Raw genomic sequence first — 23583 nt, forward strand, 5'->3', positions numbered from 1 at the left:
TAATTATTATAACTAATAATTATTGTATACTATTTTATATATATATATTTGTTTACATTTGGAGGAAAATACATACAACTACAGTATATTCAAATAAAAATCATATATTTTATTCAATCATTTTATGCAAGATTCAATTTATATATGTAATTTTATACTATATTAAAATTGTAAGTGTACTGATATATATCAAAAGACCATGGTATTGCTATTTTTTAGTATGGTACTTTTTTGTAAGGGCTGTAACAGCATTTAAAGTTTGACTTTGTGAAGTTTAGCTGCAGTGTAATGTAGTACATTTAATCCCACAGCAGCTTTGTTCACCTGGAAATCCCTTGGCCTGCTGTAAAGGTTGTGTACGCTCTCCCTAGCTGCCGGTAAATCCTGCGGGTTCAGACGGGCTCGAGGCTCACCTCCCTAATCATGCTCACATTAATTCAATTTACCTCCTGCATCCGCAACATGATCCGGGGCTTTTGCACTAATACACAGAGGAAAACACACCTATGGGCCGCTGGAAGTATACTACTCGCATGAGAAGAAAATTAGACAGTTAGAAAATGAATGCATTTTGTATTTATTGCCTGTTGTTAGAAGTCTAAACAATCACCTGCAGCTTTTCAAAGGCCTCCATCTGTGTTTATGCAATCATAAACATTGAGAGAGCCTATAAAGACCGTTATTTAAACACCTATACGGTCAGCGGATGATATTAAACCATGTTTCCTCACAAAAGTGCACATGTGTGTGTATTTGACCAATAAACCGCGGTCTACAGCAGTCCGGTGGCATTCCGGCGGGATGAGCCATAGCAACAGCTGTGTTTTTTCCAAAGCCTCTGTTGCTAGGCGACAGGCTCATTGGATGTCCATAGACACCGCGGCAGATGCTGGCAGTTTGCTTATTTGTCCTTTCAGTGCGTACAGGGTTAAATTAAAGCTGACCCCCATGGGCTAACATTGTGCTCGCTTGAAGCGGATATGTTTGTGATTGTGTTGATGCTATATTAGGCGCTGGAGCTACTGTCATTGCATACTGTGCACCCTGAGGGGACAGAGTCTCATCATGTAGCTCCTTGACACCCTTTGCGGAGATATTTCATAGATTTGAGACTGTGTGGATCTAAACTTGGCCCGCACGAGAATAGATTACACAGCCACTAATGTCCTCCTTAGTACTAAGTACAATTTCCTTTTGTGACAATTCAGCTGGTCTGCAAGGTGAAGGGAGTTAGACATTTCTACAGTGTATTTGATTTATTTAATAAATAAATAGTAATTGTGAGTTTAAAGTAAACTTGCAGTAACAACAGATAACTAATAACTGTTATATATTAATGTTATATAATTCAATGACATACACTAACTGTAAAATTGTAAAATGGGAATGTAAAATATACAGTCACCAAAATGACACTTCTTTTTTTACTGTAAAGTTTTGGCATCCACATATGCCAACTTTTTACCATAAATAAATAAATAAATTGTTTGTTTATTTATTAATTATATAATGTTAATTATATAATGTTAATTATATAAATGTATTATTATAAATATATATTAATATATTAAAAATATATATTAATATATTACATATAATATATTATATGTGTTTGTTAAAGTTTTGTTTATTTATTTATTAATTCATTTAATTAGGTATTAAACATGTTTCCCATAATTAGCTTAATGCATACCATTTTCTTTAACATTTTATTATACTGTTTGCTTTTAATATTTGATTGTTTGTTTGATTTATGCTTATTAATTTAAAATGTTTTCCCATATATTAACATTTTAACCATGGTATTTTACATTCTTTTTTCTGTTAGAATTGCTAACTTTATTGACTTTAATCAGGTGTAAACAGGTTTCAATGAGTAATTCATACTATATTTATTTGATGTTTATTTAACAGATATTTTTCCATATATTAACAGATTTTTACCAATATTTTTTTAAAAACATTTATTTATTTATTTTAAAGTATAAACAGGTTTCCATACGTAATCATGCCATTTTTAAAACATTTTATTTACACAGTTTACTTTTAACATTTGTTTATTTGGTGTTCATTTAAAATAACAAATTTTTGCATATATTAATAGATTTTTATAATGACTTTATTTATTCATTCATTCATTCATTAGTTTACATATGTTTTCATTTTGCAGACACTTTTATATTAAGCGACATACAAATCAAGCATAAAGAGGTTTCCTTTCCATTTTTTTTTACTTTTATAATACTGTTTACTTGTAACTTGATTCATTTATGTGTTTATTTGTTTGTTTGTGTTTTACATTGTATAAGGTGTCTGTTTTATACTAGGCCTTTTCTATATCATCACATTAGCAGTTAAAAACCCCACATAGTTCACAGTTCACCCATTTAAACTGCACACCTCACCGCTAACCTTTCGCCGTTTGAGCGCCATGCTGAGTTCAACATTACAGGGCTGTATTTTTAGCAGCTTGACTTGGCCAGTGTCGGCTGAGCACTTGTATGCTTTAACTAGCACGTTGTGTCATCACAACAGGCCTGCAGTCTCTGCGCTGAAAGCCCATCTGCTCTCAATAATAGCGTTGCGTTCAGCGGGGCGAGTCCTCAGCAGGCTGGAGAAACGTGTCAAGTGCTGAGCTGTAGAATCTGACCGCGGCGAGCCACTGTGAAGTCTACAAAAGAAATCACAAAAGGGCAGCTGTGGAAAATGTCAAGTAAAGTTGTCTTCTTAGCCACCCCGGTTGGAAAATTCAGCTACCAGCTTTGAATAGTTGCTTTTACATGCATTTTACATTCTAGCTAGTCCAAGCTGGTTTATGTTAGCTAACTTAGCCCCCCCCCCAAAAATGAATAGAAATTACTTTTATTCAGCAAAGATGCATTAAATTGATCAAAAGTGACGAACGTTACAGTACATTTCTATTTAAATAAAAAAATTTATCCTGTTCTTTTGGACTTTCTGTTCATCAAATGAATCCTGAATAAAAATGTATCACAGTCTGCTCAGAAAAATTAAGCAGCACAACATTTTCAACATAGATAATAATCAGAAATGTTTCTCGAGCATCAAATCTGCATATTAGAGTGATATCTGAAGATCATGTGACACTGAAGACTGGAGTAATGATGCTGAAAATTCAGCTTTGATCACAGGAATAAATTACATTTTACACATTCAAATACAAAACAGTTATTTTGAATTGTAAAAATATTTCACAATTTTACTATTTTTACTGTATTTTTGAACAAATAAATGCAGCCTTGGTGAACATGAGACTTCTTTCAAAAACATTAACAAGCTTTTAACTTTTAACCATTATTTAGTTGTTTATTTGCGGTTTATGTTTAAAATATTTTTGCCATGCATTAACAGATTTTTACCATGTGTTTTTTTTAAACCATTTATTTATTTAAGGCTTAAACTGGTTTCCATAATTCATACCATTTCCTTTAACATTTAATTTCTTTTAGCATGTATTTGTTTGTTTGTTTTGTTTATTTGTTTTTTTATTTATTTAAAATATTTTTGCCATAGATGCGAAAATAATTAGCGTTGACACCTCTAAATATAAATACATTTTCTTTCGAATCTGTCTGTCTGGTTATTTTAATTGTTTTATAGATATATAGATAGATTGATTTAAAACGTTTAAACAAGGATTTGTCAACCAATTAAAAGTTTTGTCTGGACAAACTTTGCGTTTCTAGTTAAAAATATGTCTGGATTTCTTTCAATTTCAGTTCATTTTACTTCTCCCTTGCATCATAAGTCCAGTTGCAATTAAGTTCAGTTCAGTTCAAATGCACTTATTCACAGCAAACAACGTGAACTCGTGGCTGGTTTGATCAGCCTGAGCTGAACTCTATAGATGTAAACAGATGCGGGGCTCTTCAGAGACCTGGCTGGCCCACATTTACAGATGGGTTTTAGGTTGATTAAGCATATATTTCTTGAGCTGTCAGTTATTTCCGTCGGCAGCCAACGAGGAAGGCTAACACATGCATAGCAAGTTTCAGATACGCAAATAAATGCCAATGGACACCTGAGAACAAAATAAATACGCCGTTTAGCTGTATGGGCCACTAGGGGATTGTGGGAAGGGATGACAGATGAGCCAAACTTCACTTCTAGAGCTTTCCAGGCAAACTACATAGCAGCAAGTACACTGAGCGCTGAATAAAGTTAACAGGTTCACTGTTCGGTGTATTGGGTTGAATTTAACAATTGTAATTTAATTAAAGCAATCTTGTTATTCTTAAATTATGTTTAATTATTTTATTTTTTTATGTTTTCGTCGCTTAAGTCACTTATGCTAACAAAGGCTGTATTTATTTGATTAAAAATACAGTAAAACAAGAAATATTGTGAAATATTTTTACAATACAGAATACCTGCGTTCTATTGTAATAGATTGTAAAATGTAATTTATTCCTGTGATGCGCAGCTGAATTTTCAGCATCATTACTGCAGTCTTCAGTGTCACATGATCCTTCAGAAATCATTCTAATATGCTGATTTGCTGCTCAAGAAACACTTATTATGATCAATGTTGAAAACAGTTGTGCTGCATCATATTTCTGGAAACTGTGATAGATTTTTTTTTTTTTAAATTTCAAGATTCTTTGATGGATAGGAAGTTAAGCATTTATTAAAAATATACATTTTTGTAACATCATACATGTCTTTACTGTCTCTTTTGACTGAATTTAAAGCATGTCTTCTTATGAAAGTAAACATTAATGCCAGCACATCAACTTATACTCCAACTTCAAAAGATGTGATATATGATAAAATATGGTACTTCAGAAGATACCATAGTACATGATGTATGGCAGTACTTTAGGCACTACTAGCTTTCTGAGAAAAATCTTCATGTGTTCTGCTGGTAAACATGCATAAAACAGTACAAAACTTAGGCGATACAGTGTGTTGTTGGGTAACTGCCCACTGCTGGATATATTTAGGGTCTGTTATCTCTCTTATCGGCATAATCCAATCATTTGGTAGCAATGTGTCCATCATTAAAGCTCCAGCTTATGAAACCAGGGAGTCCCCACACCAACAGCCCTGTGTTATGAAACCAAGGCTACATTACACTTGACCATTGGTTGGTTATATTTTTAGATTTGATACTCTAAAATAAGACGAGATCAAAGTCAAAAACATCAAATAAATGCTGTTCTTTTGAACTTTCTATTCATCAAAGAATCCTGAAACAACTTATCACGATTTCCACAAAAATATGAAGCAGCACAACTGTTTTCAACATTGATAATAAAAATATGAAATGTATCTTGAGCACCAGATCATGGGTTGATTTCATTTTTTATATAAATAAGACTGATCCAAAAGAGATGTTGTGCTGCTAATATATGAGGAAGCTGTAATGAATGGCAGCGCTGCTAAATATAAATGTGGAGGCACGGTGTTTTCCCATTAGGCTCCATTTATGTCTTCGGTCTTGATAACAGCAGCCTGGCAGGAACGCCCCTGTGGCATTGTGGGTAATATCTATGAACAGAGGGGGGAAGACTGTGGCATGAATATCAATAGTCTGACATTAATAGTACAATGCCCTGATGAGAAGTGTGCTAGACAAATGCTCTTGCTCATGTTAAGTATTAGCACTCTGGTGTCCTTCGGTCATTTTAGACTGAAAAAAATGTTTTTTTGAATTTTTAAAAATCGCTACTTCATCGGAATGGTACAAAACTGGATGACTTTTATGGCAGTCATGTGACCACAAAAAAAAAACCCAATCGTGGACTTGATTCGAAAAAGCTAAATGGTTGTAAAAATGAAATAGTCACACTTGTGTTGTTCACGGTCACAAATGACCGCCGTTGGAAATGAATAGGAAATACACAAAAATACAGAGAATGTTTTGTGTGTACAATCTACAAATCATTCACGACAGAAAAAGAGTGCACAGGGGTGACACTAAAATATCAAGAGTACAAAACAGACACACACTCTCTCTCACACACACACACACACACACAACACACTATCATACACACATATGAACTGGTGTCTGTAACACTGGCAAAACTGAGCCAGAAGACTCAAATAAGAGGTTGAAATCAGATTGATTACCCTCTGATAAAGCATTCCTGTTCATTTTTGTTGCAATTTTGTTGAATTTGATGTTATGTGTAACAAAATGTCTTTCTCTGTGTTCAGGTTTGACTGTAATAAAATTAATGCAAAAACTGACATTTCAAACCAAAAAATCTAAACCTTTACAAAAAGTTGTCTTTGAGAATGTCTAAATATAAATCCAAGGCCACAACTTAATAAAAAATAGGTATTTATGTCTAAAAACCACTAGAGAATTTATAAGCCTTTTTATGTAGAGCTCTATAGGAATCTAGTGGCTAAACCATGGAATTGCAGATGTTTTTATTTTTTAACTCCCACCAGATGGAACTAATCTGCCTTCAAAAATTGGATTTTAAAGGCATTGTCTCTATTTTAACATGAAATACTGCCATGATTGATAAGTAATATAAAAATATTATAATTTTTTTTTTGTTGGATTATTTTCAATGGGGAAAAAAATTATCATAATTATTGCATAAATATTAATTAGTATCATGAAATTCTCTCAAAATACAAAATAAAACAGAAAAAAAATTATTGAACAAAAATATATTACATTGATTTGTACTGAAAATAAAAAAAGTTACATTTCAGGTGTTCGGTCACTTTTAACCATGACCAACACAAGTGTGACCCACAAATGAACAATACCAGAGGGTTAAACTTGTGATATGGACATGAATGATAACTCAAATGAGGGATTATAACACTGTGCTTAACCCTTGTCATTCTTGTCATTCTAAACCCGGGTAACTCCAGGTAAAGGAACGTTTCACATTTGTAACTTAGATGCGGTATTAGTACCGTTTCTTACCCGTGGTTCTGAAACCACCTCTTGCGGTTTTAATCCGCATCGTGATGTGAAACGAAGCCGTGTTAGAATATTACGACTAGTTGCTTAGCAACAGATTCCCAATCCCGTGCCTCATATTCACGTGTTTTGGACAGTCAAGAGTGAATTATGAGCAGTGTGAAACGTGAAGCAGAATTACCCAGGGTTATTTATTTCAAGTGTGAACAGCCCTAATATGTTATTTATTGAGAGTAGGTGTGCTTTTTGAAGTCACCAGACTTTTATGATTTCTTTGTCTACTGGATAATAAATTGGGTGAAAAAAACCCCCAAAATGTACAGAAGACACTCGGAACACCTTAGCAACTGCATAACATTATTTCTGAAAGTTTTTAAAGGAAAATGTGTAAATAAATTTGGATCTGAATCTGTAAATGAAAGTGAATGATTATGCTGTTAGGCCTGTTCACAGCGAGAACGATAACTATAACATCCACATCAGCGCTGCAGTTTTGTCATCTGCCCTTTAAATGTTTGAGCTCTTTAAACCTGGATTCTGATTGGCTGTCAAAGTTTTTATCATTCATCAGCGGGGGGTAAAAAAAACGTTCTGAAAGGGATTCCAACAATAGTCCTTATTGTTATACAGGTGCATCTCAATAAATTAGAATGTCGTGGAAAAGTTCATTTCAGTAATTCAACTCAAATTGTGAAACTCGTGTATTAAATAAATTCAATGCACACAGACTGAAGTAGTTTAAGTCTTTGGTTCTTTTAATTGTGATGATTTTGGCTCACATTTAACAAAAACCCACCAATTCACTATCTCAACAAATTAGAATACTTCATAAGACCAATAAGTGGACTCTGCTATTCTTTTACATTTAGAAAGATTTTCTTAAAACGATATCTTTATCGTTATAGTCCTTGGTGTGAAGCGGCCTTTAAAATTTATGCATTTGTTATTATATTCTAAGACAAATGACTACAATCTGGGCCAGCCATGCACATTTGGTCATATTAACCTTTTACAAGGTGTTTTAAAGTCTGTAAAACTCTTTGTAAACCGATGTTTATCCATCCAGAAATACAGCCGTCGGCACACAAATAACAGATAGCTTGTCGATGGGGCTTGGCAAAGACAAAAAGGATGGTTTTATCACAGGATACTAATCACAGAGACCTCAGGAAGACCTGCTGCAGTGAATTATGGCCCGTTGTGGCTTGCTGGGCAAGATTTCCTCAGGCTTCGAAGGAAATGTTAACTTGTGTCCTTTTGGTTTCTCTGCAGAGGAGGAAGCCGTTCTGGAATCCATCCTGAGAGACAGATCTCACATCGAGGAAACTCTGAGGCTCGCGGCAGATGAGAAAGCTGGAGATTATGCTGGTGAGGACGTGAAGCCCGTGTCTTTGACAGATACACACATAAACACATCATTTCATTTCAGTTTACAGGCTTCTCACACTATGCTTGGGTTAAGCAACATTTCACACTAGCCTGCTGATATGAAACAGCATAACCATAACCACCAGTTCAAACCAAAAGTTTTCAAACTTTTCAATGCCTAGGACCCAGAAATAGGATGATCTGCTCACAAAATATCATATTAAAATATCATATTTATATCATATTAGGTGTGATATAAAGAAAACATGTTGTGTGTTCTGTGTGGACACTTACGCTAAAACCAAAGCAAATTATTAATATTTTTTATATTATTTATACCCATTAGAGTAATGTTAGATATGTAAACCTGCAAAAAAACATTTTCCATTCAAATGTATTAACAAAAAATATCTTATGATTTCCGCAAGTATAAAAAAATGTAATGTTATCAAATTCTGTAAATGAGCTACAAATTAACCATTTTATTTTAATAATAAATAAAATATATTAATATTGATATAAAAATAATATTTATAATTTTTTACATTTTATGCAGCTCCCTTTCAAACCTCTTTCTGCACCTTTGTTGTTGTTTACTAAAACTATTAAAATAATTTTCATTGACTTGAGTTATAAATATTAGATGAAAAATCTAAAATTATAACAGTTATCTTGGAAACTAAAAGAAGTTTTAAAAAAAAGTTTAAGTATAAAAATCACTGAAATTAAAACTGAAAAAAAAAATATATATATATATAAACTAATAAAAATGACAAAATCATATAACAAAATAGCTAAATCTTAAATTAAAATTAAAAATGAAAATATTACAGATAAAAACTAATTAAAAATATTAATAAACATGCTAGTAGAATATAAATACGCTGTAAAAAATGATATAATCAGTAAGTCATGGCAAGTTATGTAAATTATGTCAACATTAATTCATCTAAAAAAAGTTGAGCAATTTCAACTTTTTTATTTTTTAGAATTATATCAAATTCAACTTGATTTTTTAATGTAATTTAAGTTGAAATGACTTATACAATTATACTTAAAAATGCTAAGTTTTTGTTTGATTGTTAAGATTTTTTTCATAACATAACACTGCACAGTTTAAAAACTCCTGATATCAATCTCACTAAAACTACAATACTGAAGCTGTTTGTGGAGGCAAAATCTTTTAAAGTAACTATCAGACATTATAATTTGTTTTTACAATCACGGCAGCATTTATCTGGCACAAAACCTTCAGCTAAACTAGTTTTTGCGCAGCTTGTTGGCTGCGAAGCATGAAATCATGTTGAGTCATTGCTGTTTGTGAGTTGAACTCGCCATAAAAGAGGGCAACAATGGATTATTCAGTCCATATGTCACATCAGCTACCAGGAGAAAGTAGTTATCTGACTCACCGGATCCGTTCCAAACTCGACTACTACCTCAGAAAGGCACGTCGATGTTTTTAGCTTTGTTTACATTACCGTCTCCTCTCATTTCCTTCCCAAACGCTTTATCCTCAGCACCATCTGCAGTCTTTCCTCTCTGCGCTCGGCCCCTGTGTCATGTGCTGGATGGCATACTCAGCTTTCGCTCTTTGTTTGTTCTCTGTTTTCAACTTTCAGCTGCTCTGCAGAGGCTGAGGAAGATCTACCACAACTCCATCAGGCCCATGGAACAGGCCTACAAGTACAATGAGCTGAGACAGCATGAGATCTCAGGTACCGTCTCGTGCGTATTTGTCTGCACTCAAAAGCATATGTAGGCCTCAATTTAAGATGTGTTTGAACTGCATATAAAATGTTAACGTAAGCTAATAAACTTAATGTAATGCATATTTGTCAGTATTGCAACAGGTAAGATTTGTTTAATCATAATTTATAGTTGACTATTCGGATCTATTGATTTCATTTAAATAATCATATTTTCAAAATGCATGAGTTATTATTACTTATCTAAAACTAAAAACCATCAAAAAAAACCAAACATTTTCAATACTTTTATATAAAAGTTTTTTATATATTTTTTTATTTGAGCATGTTGTCAAGGAAATATTTATTATTTTCATTTAGTTTATGTACTATAATAACTAAAACTGAAGTAAAAATGAATAAAAACTAAATGAACATGAAAACTAATAACAATTACTAATCACATAACAAACCTTATCTAATATGGAGGGCCAAATTACTCAAAAATTAAATAATTAAATAAATGTTGAAATATATATATAAATCGTTAAATACATAATGAAATAATTAAATACATAAATAAATGCAGAAATAAATTCGGAAATGCATAAATAAATATATAACTATTTAATTATTTATGTATTTATTCAATTATGTATTTATTTATTAATTTCTTTATTTATTTATGCATTCATTCATTTCTTCATTTATTTATTTATTCATTCATTCATTTTTTCATTTATTTATTTTATTTATAATTTGGCCCTCCATAATCTAAACGTTACCTAAAATTAAAAATAAGAAAAATGACAAAACACACAACAAATTACTGAAGCTTTAACTAAATTTAAAACAAAAATAATTAAAACAGAAATAAAAATAAAAACTTTATGAACATTAAAAAAATAAAAAAAACTAGTAAAAATGACAAAAACACAATAAATGACTAAAATTTTAATGAAAATATTAATAAAAACTATAATAATATCTCAGTGATACTAAAATAATTACTTGGGAAGCAGCATAAATCTGTTCACTGTGAAATCAGTTACATTTATTTAGTTAAAATATGGCTATAGCTGTGGAACAAGCAGTATTCAATTAGTTAAAAGTATGAGATTGAAATAAATAAAAATGAACAAACTTTATAGACATTAAAAAAAATCAAAAACTAATAAACGTTACAACACACAATGAAAAACTTAACTAAAAATCTAAAAATAAAAACAAATTCAAAATATTAATAAAAGCTATAATAGTATTTCAGTGTTCAAATCAATTATTGAAAATGTCTGAGATTGAAACAAAATTGATCTATTGATGATAAATATATAAACCTGGTTTTAACAGTATTGCAGAAATCTTAGCGGTTTCATTTATGACTGACAAATATGCATCACATTAAGTGTATTAAGTTTAAGGAAATTTGATATGCAGTTCAAATACATACATTTTAAATTTAGGCCAAAAAATGTTCTTTTGAGTAGCATTATATGAATGTTGATCCATTATATCATTCTCCATCATCCAAACCAACCCACAGCATTCAAGCTGCCTTCATCATATTCATAAGGAAGAACCCAGGGCTGCTGTGTCAAATTTCAGTGTATTTAATTAAATACTAATGCAATCATTTATAAACAGTTTTGAATAATCTGTCCTAACCTCACACCATTGGTGTTCTGAGCCCAGTAATTGTCGCTCGCAGCTATATTTAAACATCGTTTTCTGTGTGACGTGTGCATCAGCAAATGTGGTTCTTTCATATGAGTATTCCATTTCCCTCACAAAGTTCCAGATGCATTAGAGCTGGTAAATAAAATCCCTCTAGACAGTGAACTGCAGGATTAATTGAAGCTAAAGGGTTTTCCCCCGCTGGATGAGAGGCGTTGGCGTATCTGAGTATCGTGGCTTCTTTGAGCCGACACATGTGCGGTTCGTCGTTCCACAGCTGTAGCAGCACTGGTGCTCGAGGGAGGCCAGAAACCAGAGGAAGAGAGAGAGAGAGAGAGAGAGTTCTAATAGAAGACACACGGGGACCAAGCCTCCATCTGAAAGCAATCAGGAGTTTCTCAACAGCCCTCGCTTTATATAAGACCTCGATGTGCTCGAGTCCTCACAAGTCTGTACCAATGTCTCATGAATATCCTTTGTGCAGCTTGTCTCTGTTTTTAATTATTCATACAGTAATACCTTATGAAAGAGGAGGTTCTGCAGGCTTAAACTGCTTTTGGATGGATTGAACATTTGACGTTTTGACATTGAGCAATACTTATCACAAACAATATCTGAAATAAGTGGTAAAATTGATAAACATTTACACTTATGACTAAAACTTATATCACTTTCACTAAATAAATTAGGTCATGTTTTAATTTTGGATTTTGTTTAATATTACTATTAGTTGTTAAACTTTATTAATTAATTTATTTATTTATACGGGACACATTTTTGTTGGCATTCATATTAAATCCCAATAGTTTTCTGTGACATTTTCATAATCTGCATGTTTAATACAATGAATTGTGAATTTTGAAGAATTTTAATATTTAAACATTTACACAATATAGATACATTATTCTGATTATATTATATTATGCTTATGGATGAATTTAACTTTGGACTTCTTGACTTCCAACAATAATTTGCAACTTCAAACTTTCAGAAAACATCCCAAATAATAAATGCCAAAATTGAGATTTTTATGGCTGTATATAATTTTCACCAAATAAATTGGGCCATTTTAGACCTTTCATTTTGGATTTTTCTTAATATATATTACTATTAGTTGTATTATTTATTTATTGATTGATTTACAGTACGCAGCAATTTTTTGTTGGTCATAACATTAAAACAAGCCCAATAGTTGTTTTGTGATATGTTCATAACCTGCATATGTATGGATATTTAATCAAATGAATTATGAATTATGCATAATTTGCATAATTCAACTTTTAAATAGACAAAGACACAATACAAAAGCATAATTTTCTTTATATTATATTATGCTTTTGAATGGATTGAACTTTTGACTTCTTGACTTTCAGCGATGTTTCTTCAAACTTTCAGAAAATATCCCAAATAATATGTGACAAAATTTATAAACATTTAGAGTTTTATATCATTTTCAAAATTAAGATTTTATGGCTGTATAGAATTTTCATTTCATTTTTAGAAAAAAACTAATTGTTGGACCTTACATTTTGGCTTTTACTTAATATATATTGCTATTAGTTGTCAGATGTATTTATTTACTTATTTATTTTACAATACGCAACATTTTTGTTGGTGATAACATAAGCCCAAAACATTTTTTGTACTATTTTGTGCACATTAAATTCAGTATTTTTATATGGTTTTTTACCCAATGTTTTAACCCATTCACCAGATTTACGTATTCCCTTAGTAGTTTGAGTATGAAAATGAAGTTGAGATAAACAAGAGCGAGTTATTATTGTAAAGCTGCTCGGTGTGTGTAGGTTGTGACTTTCACTGCTAACCCCTGACTGAACACTGGGATCCAGCTTGCCCCCTTGTGGTTCAGCATGGTATTTAACCCCTACACTCACCGCAGTAATGCAAAACTGACCTTTATTCTTGTGAGGAAGCAGAAAGAAGCTGAAACAAGCTATCAGATATCATCTGAGCGCCAGTGTGATCAAAGGCTACTGCTGCTGGTGATCAAAGGAAGATCGTGTGTCTTAAACCATCACATCACAAGAAACATTAGTTCAGTGCAGATACATACTGTTTTTCCACCAAACATTTGAAAGCACAACCATAAATGGCTGTGGTTATTTAAAAAAAAAAAAAAAAAAGTAAGAATATGTTTAGTGTGATTTATGTTTAATTTGGTACATTTAGGCTTTTAGAGATTAGACTGTTATATCCTCCTGACTACCAGCAATGAAGAGGACATTATGTTTTAGTGATTTCTCTGAGACATAAGTCTGGATGTCCTGTACAGAGCACATTCGGGGCTTTCCAGAGATACCAAATGATTGGATGTTTCACCATGACCACTCCCTCTCCTTGGTCTTTAAAAATGTCTGACATTAATTTAGTGATCAAGTGTAACACCCTTCAAATACATACATTTTAAATTTAGGCCAAAAAATGTTCTTTTGAGTAGCATTATATGAATGTTGATCCATTATATCATTCTCCATCATCCAAACCAACCCACAGCATTCAAGCTGCCTTCATCATATTCATAAGGAAGAACCCAGGGCTGCTGTGTCAAATTTCAGTGTATTTAATTAAATACTAATGCAATCATTTATAAACAGTTTTGAATAATCTGTCCTAACCTCACACCATTGGTGTTCTGAGCCCAGTAATTGTCGCTCGCAGCTATATTTAAACATCGTTTTCTGTGTGACGTGTGCATCAGCAAATGTGGTTCTTTCATATGAGTATTCCATTTCCCTCACAAAGTTCCAGATGCATTAGAGCTGGTAAATAAAATCCCTCTAGACAGTGAACTGCAGGATTAATTGAAGCTAAAGGGTTTTCCCCCGCTGGATGAGAGGCGTTGGCGTATCTGAGTATCGTGGCTTCTTTGAGCCGACACATGTGCGGTTCGTCGTTCCACAGCTGTAGCAGCACTGGTGCTCGAGGGAGGCCAGAAACCAGAGGAAGAGAGAGAGAGAGAGAGAGAGTTCTAATAGAAGACACACGGGGACCAAGCCTCCATCTGAAAGCAATCAGGAGTTTCTCAACAGCCCTCGCTTTATATAAGACCTCGATGTGCTCGAGTCCTCACAAGTCTGTACCAATGTCTCATGAATATCCTTTGTGCAGCTTGTCTCTGTTTTTAATTATTCATACAGTAATACCTTATGAAAGAGGAGGTTCTGCAGGCTTAAACTGCTTTTGGATGGATTGAACATTTGACGTTTTGACATTGAGCAATACTTATCACAAACAATATCTGAAATAAGTGGTAAAATTGATAAACATTTACACTTATGACTAAAACTTATATCACTTTCACTAAATAAATTAGGTCATGTTTTAATTTTGGATTTTGTTTAATATTACTATTAGTTGTTAAACTTTATTAATTAATTTATTTATTTATACGGGACACATTTTTGTTGGCATTCATATTAAATCCCAATAGTTTTCTGTGACATTTTCATAATCTGCATGTTTAATACAATGAATTGTGAATTTTGAAGAATTTTAATATTTAAACATTTACACAATATAGATACATTATTCTGATTATATTATATTATGCTTATGGATGAATTTAACTTTGGACTTCTTGACTTCCAACAATAATTTGCAACTTCAAACTTTCAGAAAACATCCCAAATAATAAATGCCAAAATTGAGATTTTTATGGCTGTATATAATTTTCACCAAATAAATTGGGCCATTTTAGACCTTTCATTTTGGATTTTTCTTAATATATATTACTATTAGTTGTATTATTTATTTATTGATTGATTTACAGTACGCAGCAATTTTTTGTTGGTCATAACATTAAAACAAGCCCAATAGTTGTTTTGTGATATGTTCATAACCTGCATATGTATGGATATTTAATCAAATGAATTATGAATTATGCATAATTTGCATAATTCAACTTTTAAATAGACAAAGACACAATACAAAAGCATAATTTTCTTTATATTATATTATGCTTTTGAATGGATTGAACTTTTGACTTCTTGACTTTCAGCGATGTTTCTTCAAACTTTCAGAAAATATCCCAAATAATATGTGACAAAATTTATAAACATTTAGAGTTTTATATCATTTTCAAAATTAAGATTTTATGGCTGTATAGAATTTTCATTTCATTTTTAGAAAAAAACTAATTGTTGGACCTTACATTTTGGCTTTTACTTAATATATATTGCTATTAGTTGTCAGATGTATTTATTTACTTATTTATTTTACAATACGCAACATTTTTGTTGGTGATAACATAAGCCCAAAACATTTTTTGTACTATTTTGTGCACATTAAATTCAGTATTTTTATATGGTTTTTTACCCAATGTTTTAACCCATTCACCAGATTTACGTATTCCCTTAGTAGTTTGAGTATGAAAATGAAGTTGAGATAAACAAGAGCGAGTTATTATTGTAAAGCTGCTCGGTGTGTGTAGGTTGTGACTTTCACTGCTAACCCCTGACTGAACACTGGGATCCAGCTTGCCCCCTTGTGGTTCAGCATGGTATTTAACCCCTACACTCACCGCAGTAATGCAAAACTGACCTTTATTCTTGTGAGGAAGCAGAAAGAAGCTGAAACAAGCTATCAGATATCATCTGAGCGCCAGTGTGATCAAAGGCTACTGCTGCTGGTGATCAAAGGAAGATCGTGTGTCTTAAACCATCACATCACAAGAAACATTAGTTCAGTGCAGATACATACTGTTTTTCCACCAAACATTTGAAAGCACAACCATAAATGGCTGTGGTTATTTAAAAAAAAAAAAAAAAAAAGTAAGAATATGTTTAGTGTGATTTATGTTTAATTTGGTACATTTAGGCTTTTAGAGATTAGACTGTTATATCCTCCTGACTACCAGCAATGAAGAGGACATTATGTTTTAGTGATTTCTCTGAGACATAAGTCTGGATGTCCTGTACAGAGCACATTCGGGGCTTTCCAGAGATACCAAATGATTGGATGTTTCACCATGACCACTCCCTCTCCTTGGTCTTTAAAAATGTCTGACATTAATTTAGTGATCAAGTGTAACACCCTTAACAGGACTTTTTAAAGTCCCGATGTCTTCTACAGAGGACATGGCGTAACATATGAATAAAATATCATTTTTCAATTTTTTTCTTATGCTCTAAACAATGTAATGACATGACAAAATGCTAAATTCACAAAACTGTTTTTTTTCCTGGTAGTCAGGAGGATATAACAATTAATTAATGTATTTATTTCCTTTTGGAACTCTTGTGATTTTATTGAATTTACATGAATTCATCTGGTTAAAATGTAATTGGATTGAATCTTTGAAAATGTACAGATCATATTTCACCAAAAAATCTGCAGCAAAAAAAAATCTAAATAAATAAATAATAAAATAAATAAATAAGAAACTATTTTGGAAAAAGAAAATGAAGCCTATTTTAAGGAAAATTAAGATTATTCTGTAATGAATAATGGTCATTACTGTTATGCAAAACATCAAATTTTCTGTAAAACAGATCTAAAAATGTGCTAAAAAAAATTTTTTTTCACAAATAAATACAACACTAAAAATGTGGTGTACAAACGATTTTCATTGAGAAACTGCTAGCAAATTTCACACACAATTATATGGAAAGGGGAAAGTAACACATTGAAATAAATGTGAAATTTTGAAGTTGAAAGACTGAAATTGTATTTTCTTGTCAAATGTATACTCCAGTAATCTTCCAAGTTCAAAAAGTCATTTTTACAGTGTACATTGTATAAAAACTACAACTAAAACTTAAATTAAATATTATTAGACATTGTAATTGTATATGCAATGTTTCATCTTACAATAAAAGATTGAGATTTTTTTGCACAACAGTAATAATGCAAAATATTACTTTTATACAAAATATGACTGTCATTTTGGGGTAAAATATGTCAAACGTTTCATGAGATTAACCAATTTATTTATTTTTGTGTGGAAAACAAATGAATTTGATTTTTTTTATTGAATTTATTTATAATATTTTCTTAGATTAACCCATTCATATATTACATTTACAAATAAATATTATACATTTTGTGTAAAACAAGACAAAATATTGATTTATTTATTTATAAGAATAGGATTTGTTGCGGTGTGTGTTCAATCTCTTCTAGAAATCATTGTATCTGGACGACCATCAATCCTCATCCACACACATTTCAGCTCATCGCATACAGGAAAAGTGTCACTTTCTGTCCTCCTCCTCACCTTCTCTCTTTGACCCCTTCACATTCTCTCTCTTCCTCCTCTGCCTGCACTTTTCCTCACACTTGTCATTTTCATCCCTTTCTCCTCCCCCGACATCACCCGCCACTAAACAGCCTATCCTGGACGCACACTGGGGGACTCTGCCACAGGTGGGTATGATGGGGCGCTTCACTGCATGCCACTGCCTGCGTCTCTGATCCCCTGCAGTGTAACGCCAGCTAGCGCTCATCTGCCCAATTACCATCAGCACTGAATGAGCACTAATTACAAAGTGCCATTATATGTCAGCGTGTAGCATTGCTCAGTCGACAATCAGCCACTGGAAAGAGCAAAACTGTAGCAATTTTTTGGGGGGGGAGAATATAAAACTAGCAAGTGAATTTGGTGTTTCAAATCATCCAGTGGCACATGCAACAATTCAACCAGCAGATTTGGGTGAAAGTCTAGATTTGGTTCAGCTGTTTTTCTTCATCCAACTAATCAAACTGTCTAATTGAATTCATTCTGAACACTAATCGAAGTCTCCGTTCATTTGATCATCTCTACTGTACGACTGTTTATATTTTATAAAGTCTGCAAAATGTGGGTTGCACAGGTTTTTATTTCATAGCATCGTTTTATGGATTGGTGTGTGTAATAAACAGTGCTTGGCAATTCATCTTGATGTATCTGTTACAAAAGTTTGGGGTCAATGAGATTTTTTTAAGGTTTTATTCAGCAAGGATGCATTAAATTGATCAAAAGTAAAGTAAACACAGTAAAGACATTTATAATATTAATAAAAGATTTTTATTTCAAATCAGTGCTGTTCTTTTGAACTTTCTGGTCCGCGAAGAATCCTGAAAAATAAAATGTATCACGGTTTCCACAAAATATGAAGCAGCACAACTATTTTCAGCATTGATAATAATACAAATGTTTTTATGAGCAGCAAATCTGCATATTAGGATGATTTCTGAAGGATCATGCGACACTGAAGACTGGAGTAATGATGCTGAAAATTCAGGAATAAATTATACGTTAAAATATATTCAAATAGAAAACAGTTATTTGAAACTGAACAATATTGCTGTTTTTACTGGATTTTTGATGACAAAAATGCAGCCTTAGTGAGTGGAAGAGAGTTTCAAAAACATTAACAAATCTTACCGCCCCAAACTTTTGACTGGTGTTAAAAAACCTTAGATATTAGTCAGAGTAGATGACATGTCTAATTTGACCCAAATAAAAAAAGACAGCGAGAATGACAATCGGTTGAATATGTTCTACTGTTGTGTATGTGGGAACTAAATATTCAGCCAACAAAACCCTGAAAATACGTACACTAGAAGATCAAAACGCCACAAAACATAGGTTGTGCAAATTAGACAAGTTATATAATTATATTAAGTTACATTCTGAATAGTCTGCACTTCCGTCCCTCATAGCCTTGATTTTATTTGCAGCATATTAGATATATAGCATCTACTCTGGCTAAAGTTCATTGGCGTATCAGTGTTGGTTGCATGTGCAGTCCTGGCATGCAAATATGGGTGGGTTATTTGTCTTATGTCAGATGCTTATATCAAAATTGACTTGCACTTACTGCAATAAAGATCCAACACTCTTAAAATTAAAGGTTCTAAAAGAGGATTTTCGATGCTTCCTTCCCCAAAGAACCTTTCAGTTCTTTAAATAACCATTTTTTCTTGGTATGAAGAACATTTTAATCATCTAAAGAACCTTTTGTGCATTTGAAAGGTTCCGTGGATGTTAAAGGGTCTTCATGGAACCATCAATTCCAATAAAGAACCTTTATTTTTAAGGCCATGTCCACACGTACACGGGTATTTTTAGTTTTTCCTTCTTCCGTTTAAAAAAAAATCTCCGTCCACATGAAAACGCAAACACATGCTATGAAGCACTGTCAAGTGCCAAACCAACAGGTGGCGATATAATCTCAACCGTAAAGCCATGTTGGCCAATCAGAGGCCTGAAAAAGTCTCCAGTAGGCGGAGATAACAGCGCAGGCGCCGACGTCACAAGCCAAAAACGCCGGTTTCGCTGTCTACACGACAACACTGCAGCCGGAGTTTTTAAAAATCCTTACCAGTGTTGCCAGACATACGATAATTATCGTATTTGTATGATAATTTTGACCTCTGTACGATGTACGATCAATAAAGAAAAAAATCCCATAATGTACGATAATTTCGAAATTTCAGAACGTGTTTTTTCCAAAGTCAACCTCATCAAAACAAAGCCATGAAATCGGCTCATTACAGACGCTCTAAATGAGTTGGTGCACACCTCAGGACCCTCAACATCTGGCAACACGCAGGATTCTGATGACAGTAACTCAGAGGTGGAGTTCCGCGATGCGGAAAACATGGATGGAATTGCGGAATCCAGTCAACGGAATTTACTCTATAACGCGGAATGTCACGGAATTTGTCAAAGTTTGGATGAATTAATCAAAGGAAGGTCATTACACTTAAATCATGATATGGACTAGTGTCTGTAAATATTAAGCCGCAAAAAGGCTATTTAAATATAAATCCTGCATGTTCTGTGTCGGTCTGAATCATAGTCTATGGGCTGAATGAATGTTACGCGGTTTTGTTTACTACACACATACTGAAGCACGCGTGATCTGCCTTCTCACTAAATAGGACATAAATACATGAACAATATCCCCAGAACTGCTCTGAGAGTCCAAAATATATAGTTTCTGCCAGAAATGTATTACTATTGTTCAGTAGAGTACACAATGCAGAATTTCTAAAGAAAAAAAAAAACATTTCATAAGGCTATAAATAAAAGTAGTTTTTACGCATTCAAATAATTAGACATATTGAAACACAGAATTCGGTAACAATAAACAAGGTGAAAAAAATAGAACATTTCATAAGACCCTAAACATGTAATTTTTGTTAAACTTTTTAATAGATTTGATGTTGAATTGTATACGTTTCATTATTTAATTAGACGTGCTTTTGATTAATAAAATTTAATTTAACCATTTAAAAAGGAGTCCAGAAAAATAAAAAAAAATAAAAAATAAAAAAAACAGAATCCAAAAAAAATTAAATTTGGAATTTAAAAAAAAATGGAATTTGGGAAAAGATAAAACATATTTCATAGGGCCCTAGCATAGTTAATTATTTATTGTGGTAATTTGAAGGTTGTGTCAAAAAGTTGTTATTCTAGTCTAGTAGATAAATAGCTGTATTCTGTACGTTTTTACTCGTGTACGATAATTTTCTTCCAAATGCGATAATTTTGAGCTTCTGGTACGACACTTGGACATTTCCAATCTGGCAACACTGATCCTTACCCTGGCAGGCGTTTTCAAAAATGTTCGGTTTCAGTGAACTGGTGCTGCGTTTACGTGTGGACGAATGGCCTAACCGCGTAGAAAAAGCTGCGGTTTTAAAAATAACCGCGTTCGTGTGGACAGGGCCTAAGAGTGTGGAGTCACATGTTGTGTCTGAAGGTTTGACGGTGGCTCTCAGGTTATCTTTAATGAGACTGGGTTCTTCTGCGCTGCTAGCCGAGCTCCTTGACCTCTACACGGTTGTAGAGCTGCAGGGGCCTTGAGCGATTGTGTTCTGGAGTACTTCATAGAAATAACTTTATCTGCAATTAATTAAACAGAAATGTCTTTTCCTGTAGAACTCTTATTCTGTCCTCAGGCTTTACAACAGAAAAGTTGAAGAGAGTGAAATGACCTTCATTCCTTCATCTGAGCTCTTAAACAAGCATTCATTAGATATTTTCTTAGAAAAAAAATCAAGAAATTCAAGTTAGATTCATTGTAACACTTCTTATTCTTTATCTAGAAAGGTTTTGATGAAAGGTACTGGGTTCAGCAAAAAATCCCACATAAAGAAGAGAATCTGGTTTAGAGAATCTGTACACATGCATTCACACAGCAATTTAAAGACTTGTTTTGGGTTTCTTAATGATTTTGATTCACTTGCACTGATGCCGAAGCTCAACAATGCTGCATGCGCATTCTTCACTCTATACGCTTGCTGTTTCTGCTGGTTCCTCCGCGAATGTGCACCCCAGTGTGATGGTACTTTACTTTCTGTGGTCTAAGGTGAAAGATGAAAACCAGTTAATCAGCAACATGCAATAAGAATAAGCAACAAGCACCAGTGAAAAACCCTTGCAATATAATTTCCCCTTTGACAGATGGAGACAAAGTTTTCAATAATGACCAATTAATCACCAATTAATAAAAATAAAGATTCCAAAAGGGGAATTTTTGCAGTGATGCCAGTGATGCCCCCCCCCCCCAAACCACACACACGCACACACACACACAGACACACATGCACACACACACACAGACACACATGCACACACACACACAGACACACATGCACACACACACACACACACACACACACACACATTTGGCTCCTCAAAGAAACTTTCAGTGGACAGTTCTAAAAAGAAAGTTTCTGTTAAAGGTTCTTCATGGAACCTTACTTGCCAATAAAACACCTTTTATTTTTAAAAGTGCATGCATGATTTCTGTTTGCTTTTTAAAAGAGAAAAAGAGCTCTTTCATTCATGCCAGAACTTGAATTCTTGCCCTGAGTCTCAGATGTTTTAATAGTAAATGCCACTGTTCTCCAACTCTCTCTCAAACAGATGGAGAAATCACCTCCAAACCCATGGTGCTGTTCCTCGGACCCTGGAGTGTGGGCAAGTCCTCCATGGTCAACTATCTGTTGGGTTTGCAGGACACCCCGTACCAGCTGTACACGGGTAAACCGTTGTCTGTGCTGCTTCTCAGGTGGTTTGCAGCATTAAAATATTGTTTTATTACAAATCGGCATCATCTTCTGTTCGTCCAGGTGCTGAGCCCACTACCTCAGAGTTTACTGTCATCATGCATGGTGAGAAGATCCGCACCGTGGAGGGCATCGTCATGGCTGCCGACAGCTCTCGCTCCTTCTCCCCGCTGGAGAAGTTCGGCCAGAACTTTTTGGAGAAGCTGGTTGGTATCGAGATGCCCCACAAGCTCCTGGAGAGGGTCACATTCGTGGACACGCCTGGAATCATTGAGAACCGCAAGCAGCAGGAGAGAGGTACAGACTTCTCCATTGTATCCATTGATTCCCGTTATTTCAGGGCTCCCTCAGGTCCTTAAAAAGTCCTAAACCTAAATTGAAGTCATATAAATGTATTAAATGTAATAGTAAAAGTCTTTATTATCATTTTAAGAGGTCTTTGATTTAAGAGGTGTTCATTGAACTCAAATGCATTAAACTGATTTAAATAAAAATGAGCAGTGCATGTTTCACCATCGCACATTCTACAGGTTATGACAGTGTTTATTGCATATTTTATCTCTCTCATCTGTTCGTAGTGACCTGTTTTTATACAGTCTATGGTAGTGACGCATAGACATTTCAAAATAAGAGTCCCTGTGTATTTCAGTCTTTTTTGTAATGAAATGTCCGTCTTTATGCATAAAAGCTTTTTCTGGTTATTATTGGTATTTTGGTTACACAACAAACTGTGCGATCAATAATGAAAAAAATCCCATAATGTACGATAATTTCGAAATTTCAGAACGTGTTTTTTCCAAAGTCAACCTCATCAAAACAAAGCCATGAAATCGACTCATTACAGACGCTCTAAATGAGTTGGTGCACACCTTAGGACCCTCAACATCTTAGGAAGGAAAAACTTACAACATTATTTAA

General features: G+C 33.4%; 1 protein-coding gene across 1 annotated transcript in view; it reads left to right on the plus strand.

Moving 5' to 3' along the window:
* The window catches only part of LOC107718567 (sarcalumenin-like), a 30152-nt gene that overhangs the window by 4331 nt on the left and 2238 nt on the right, over positions 1 to 23583 (plus strand). Inside the window, exons 2-6 of the mRNA XM_016525686.1 lie at positions 8186 to 8281; positions 9904 to 9999; positions 17992 to 18027; positions 22523 to 22639; positions 22729 to 22962. Of these exons, the coding sequence (XP_016381172.1) occupies positions 8186 to 8281; positions 9904 to 9999; positions 17992 to 18027; positions 22523 to 22639; positions 22729 to 22962 (579 nt within the window). The remainder of the gene's footprint in view (positions 1 to 8185; positions 8282 to 9903; positions 10000 to 17991; positions 18028 to 22522; positions 22640 to 22728; positions 22963 to 23583) is intronic.

This window comes from Sinocyclocheilus rhinocerous, unplaced genomic scaffold, assembly GCF_001515625.1.
Source record: "Sinocyclocheilus rhinocerous isolate Xijiao unplaced genomic scaffold, SAMN03320098_v1.1 scaffold182, whole genome shotgun sequence".
NCBI classification, from domain to species: Eukaryota; Metazoa; Chordata; class Actinopteri; order Cypriniformes; family Cyprinidae; genus Sinocyclocheilus; species Sinocyclocheilus rhinocerous.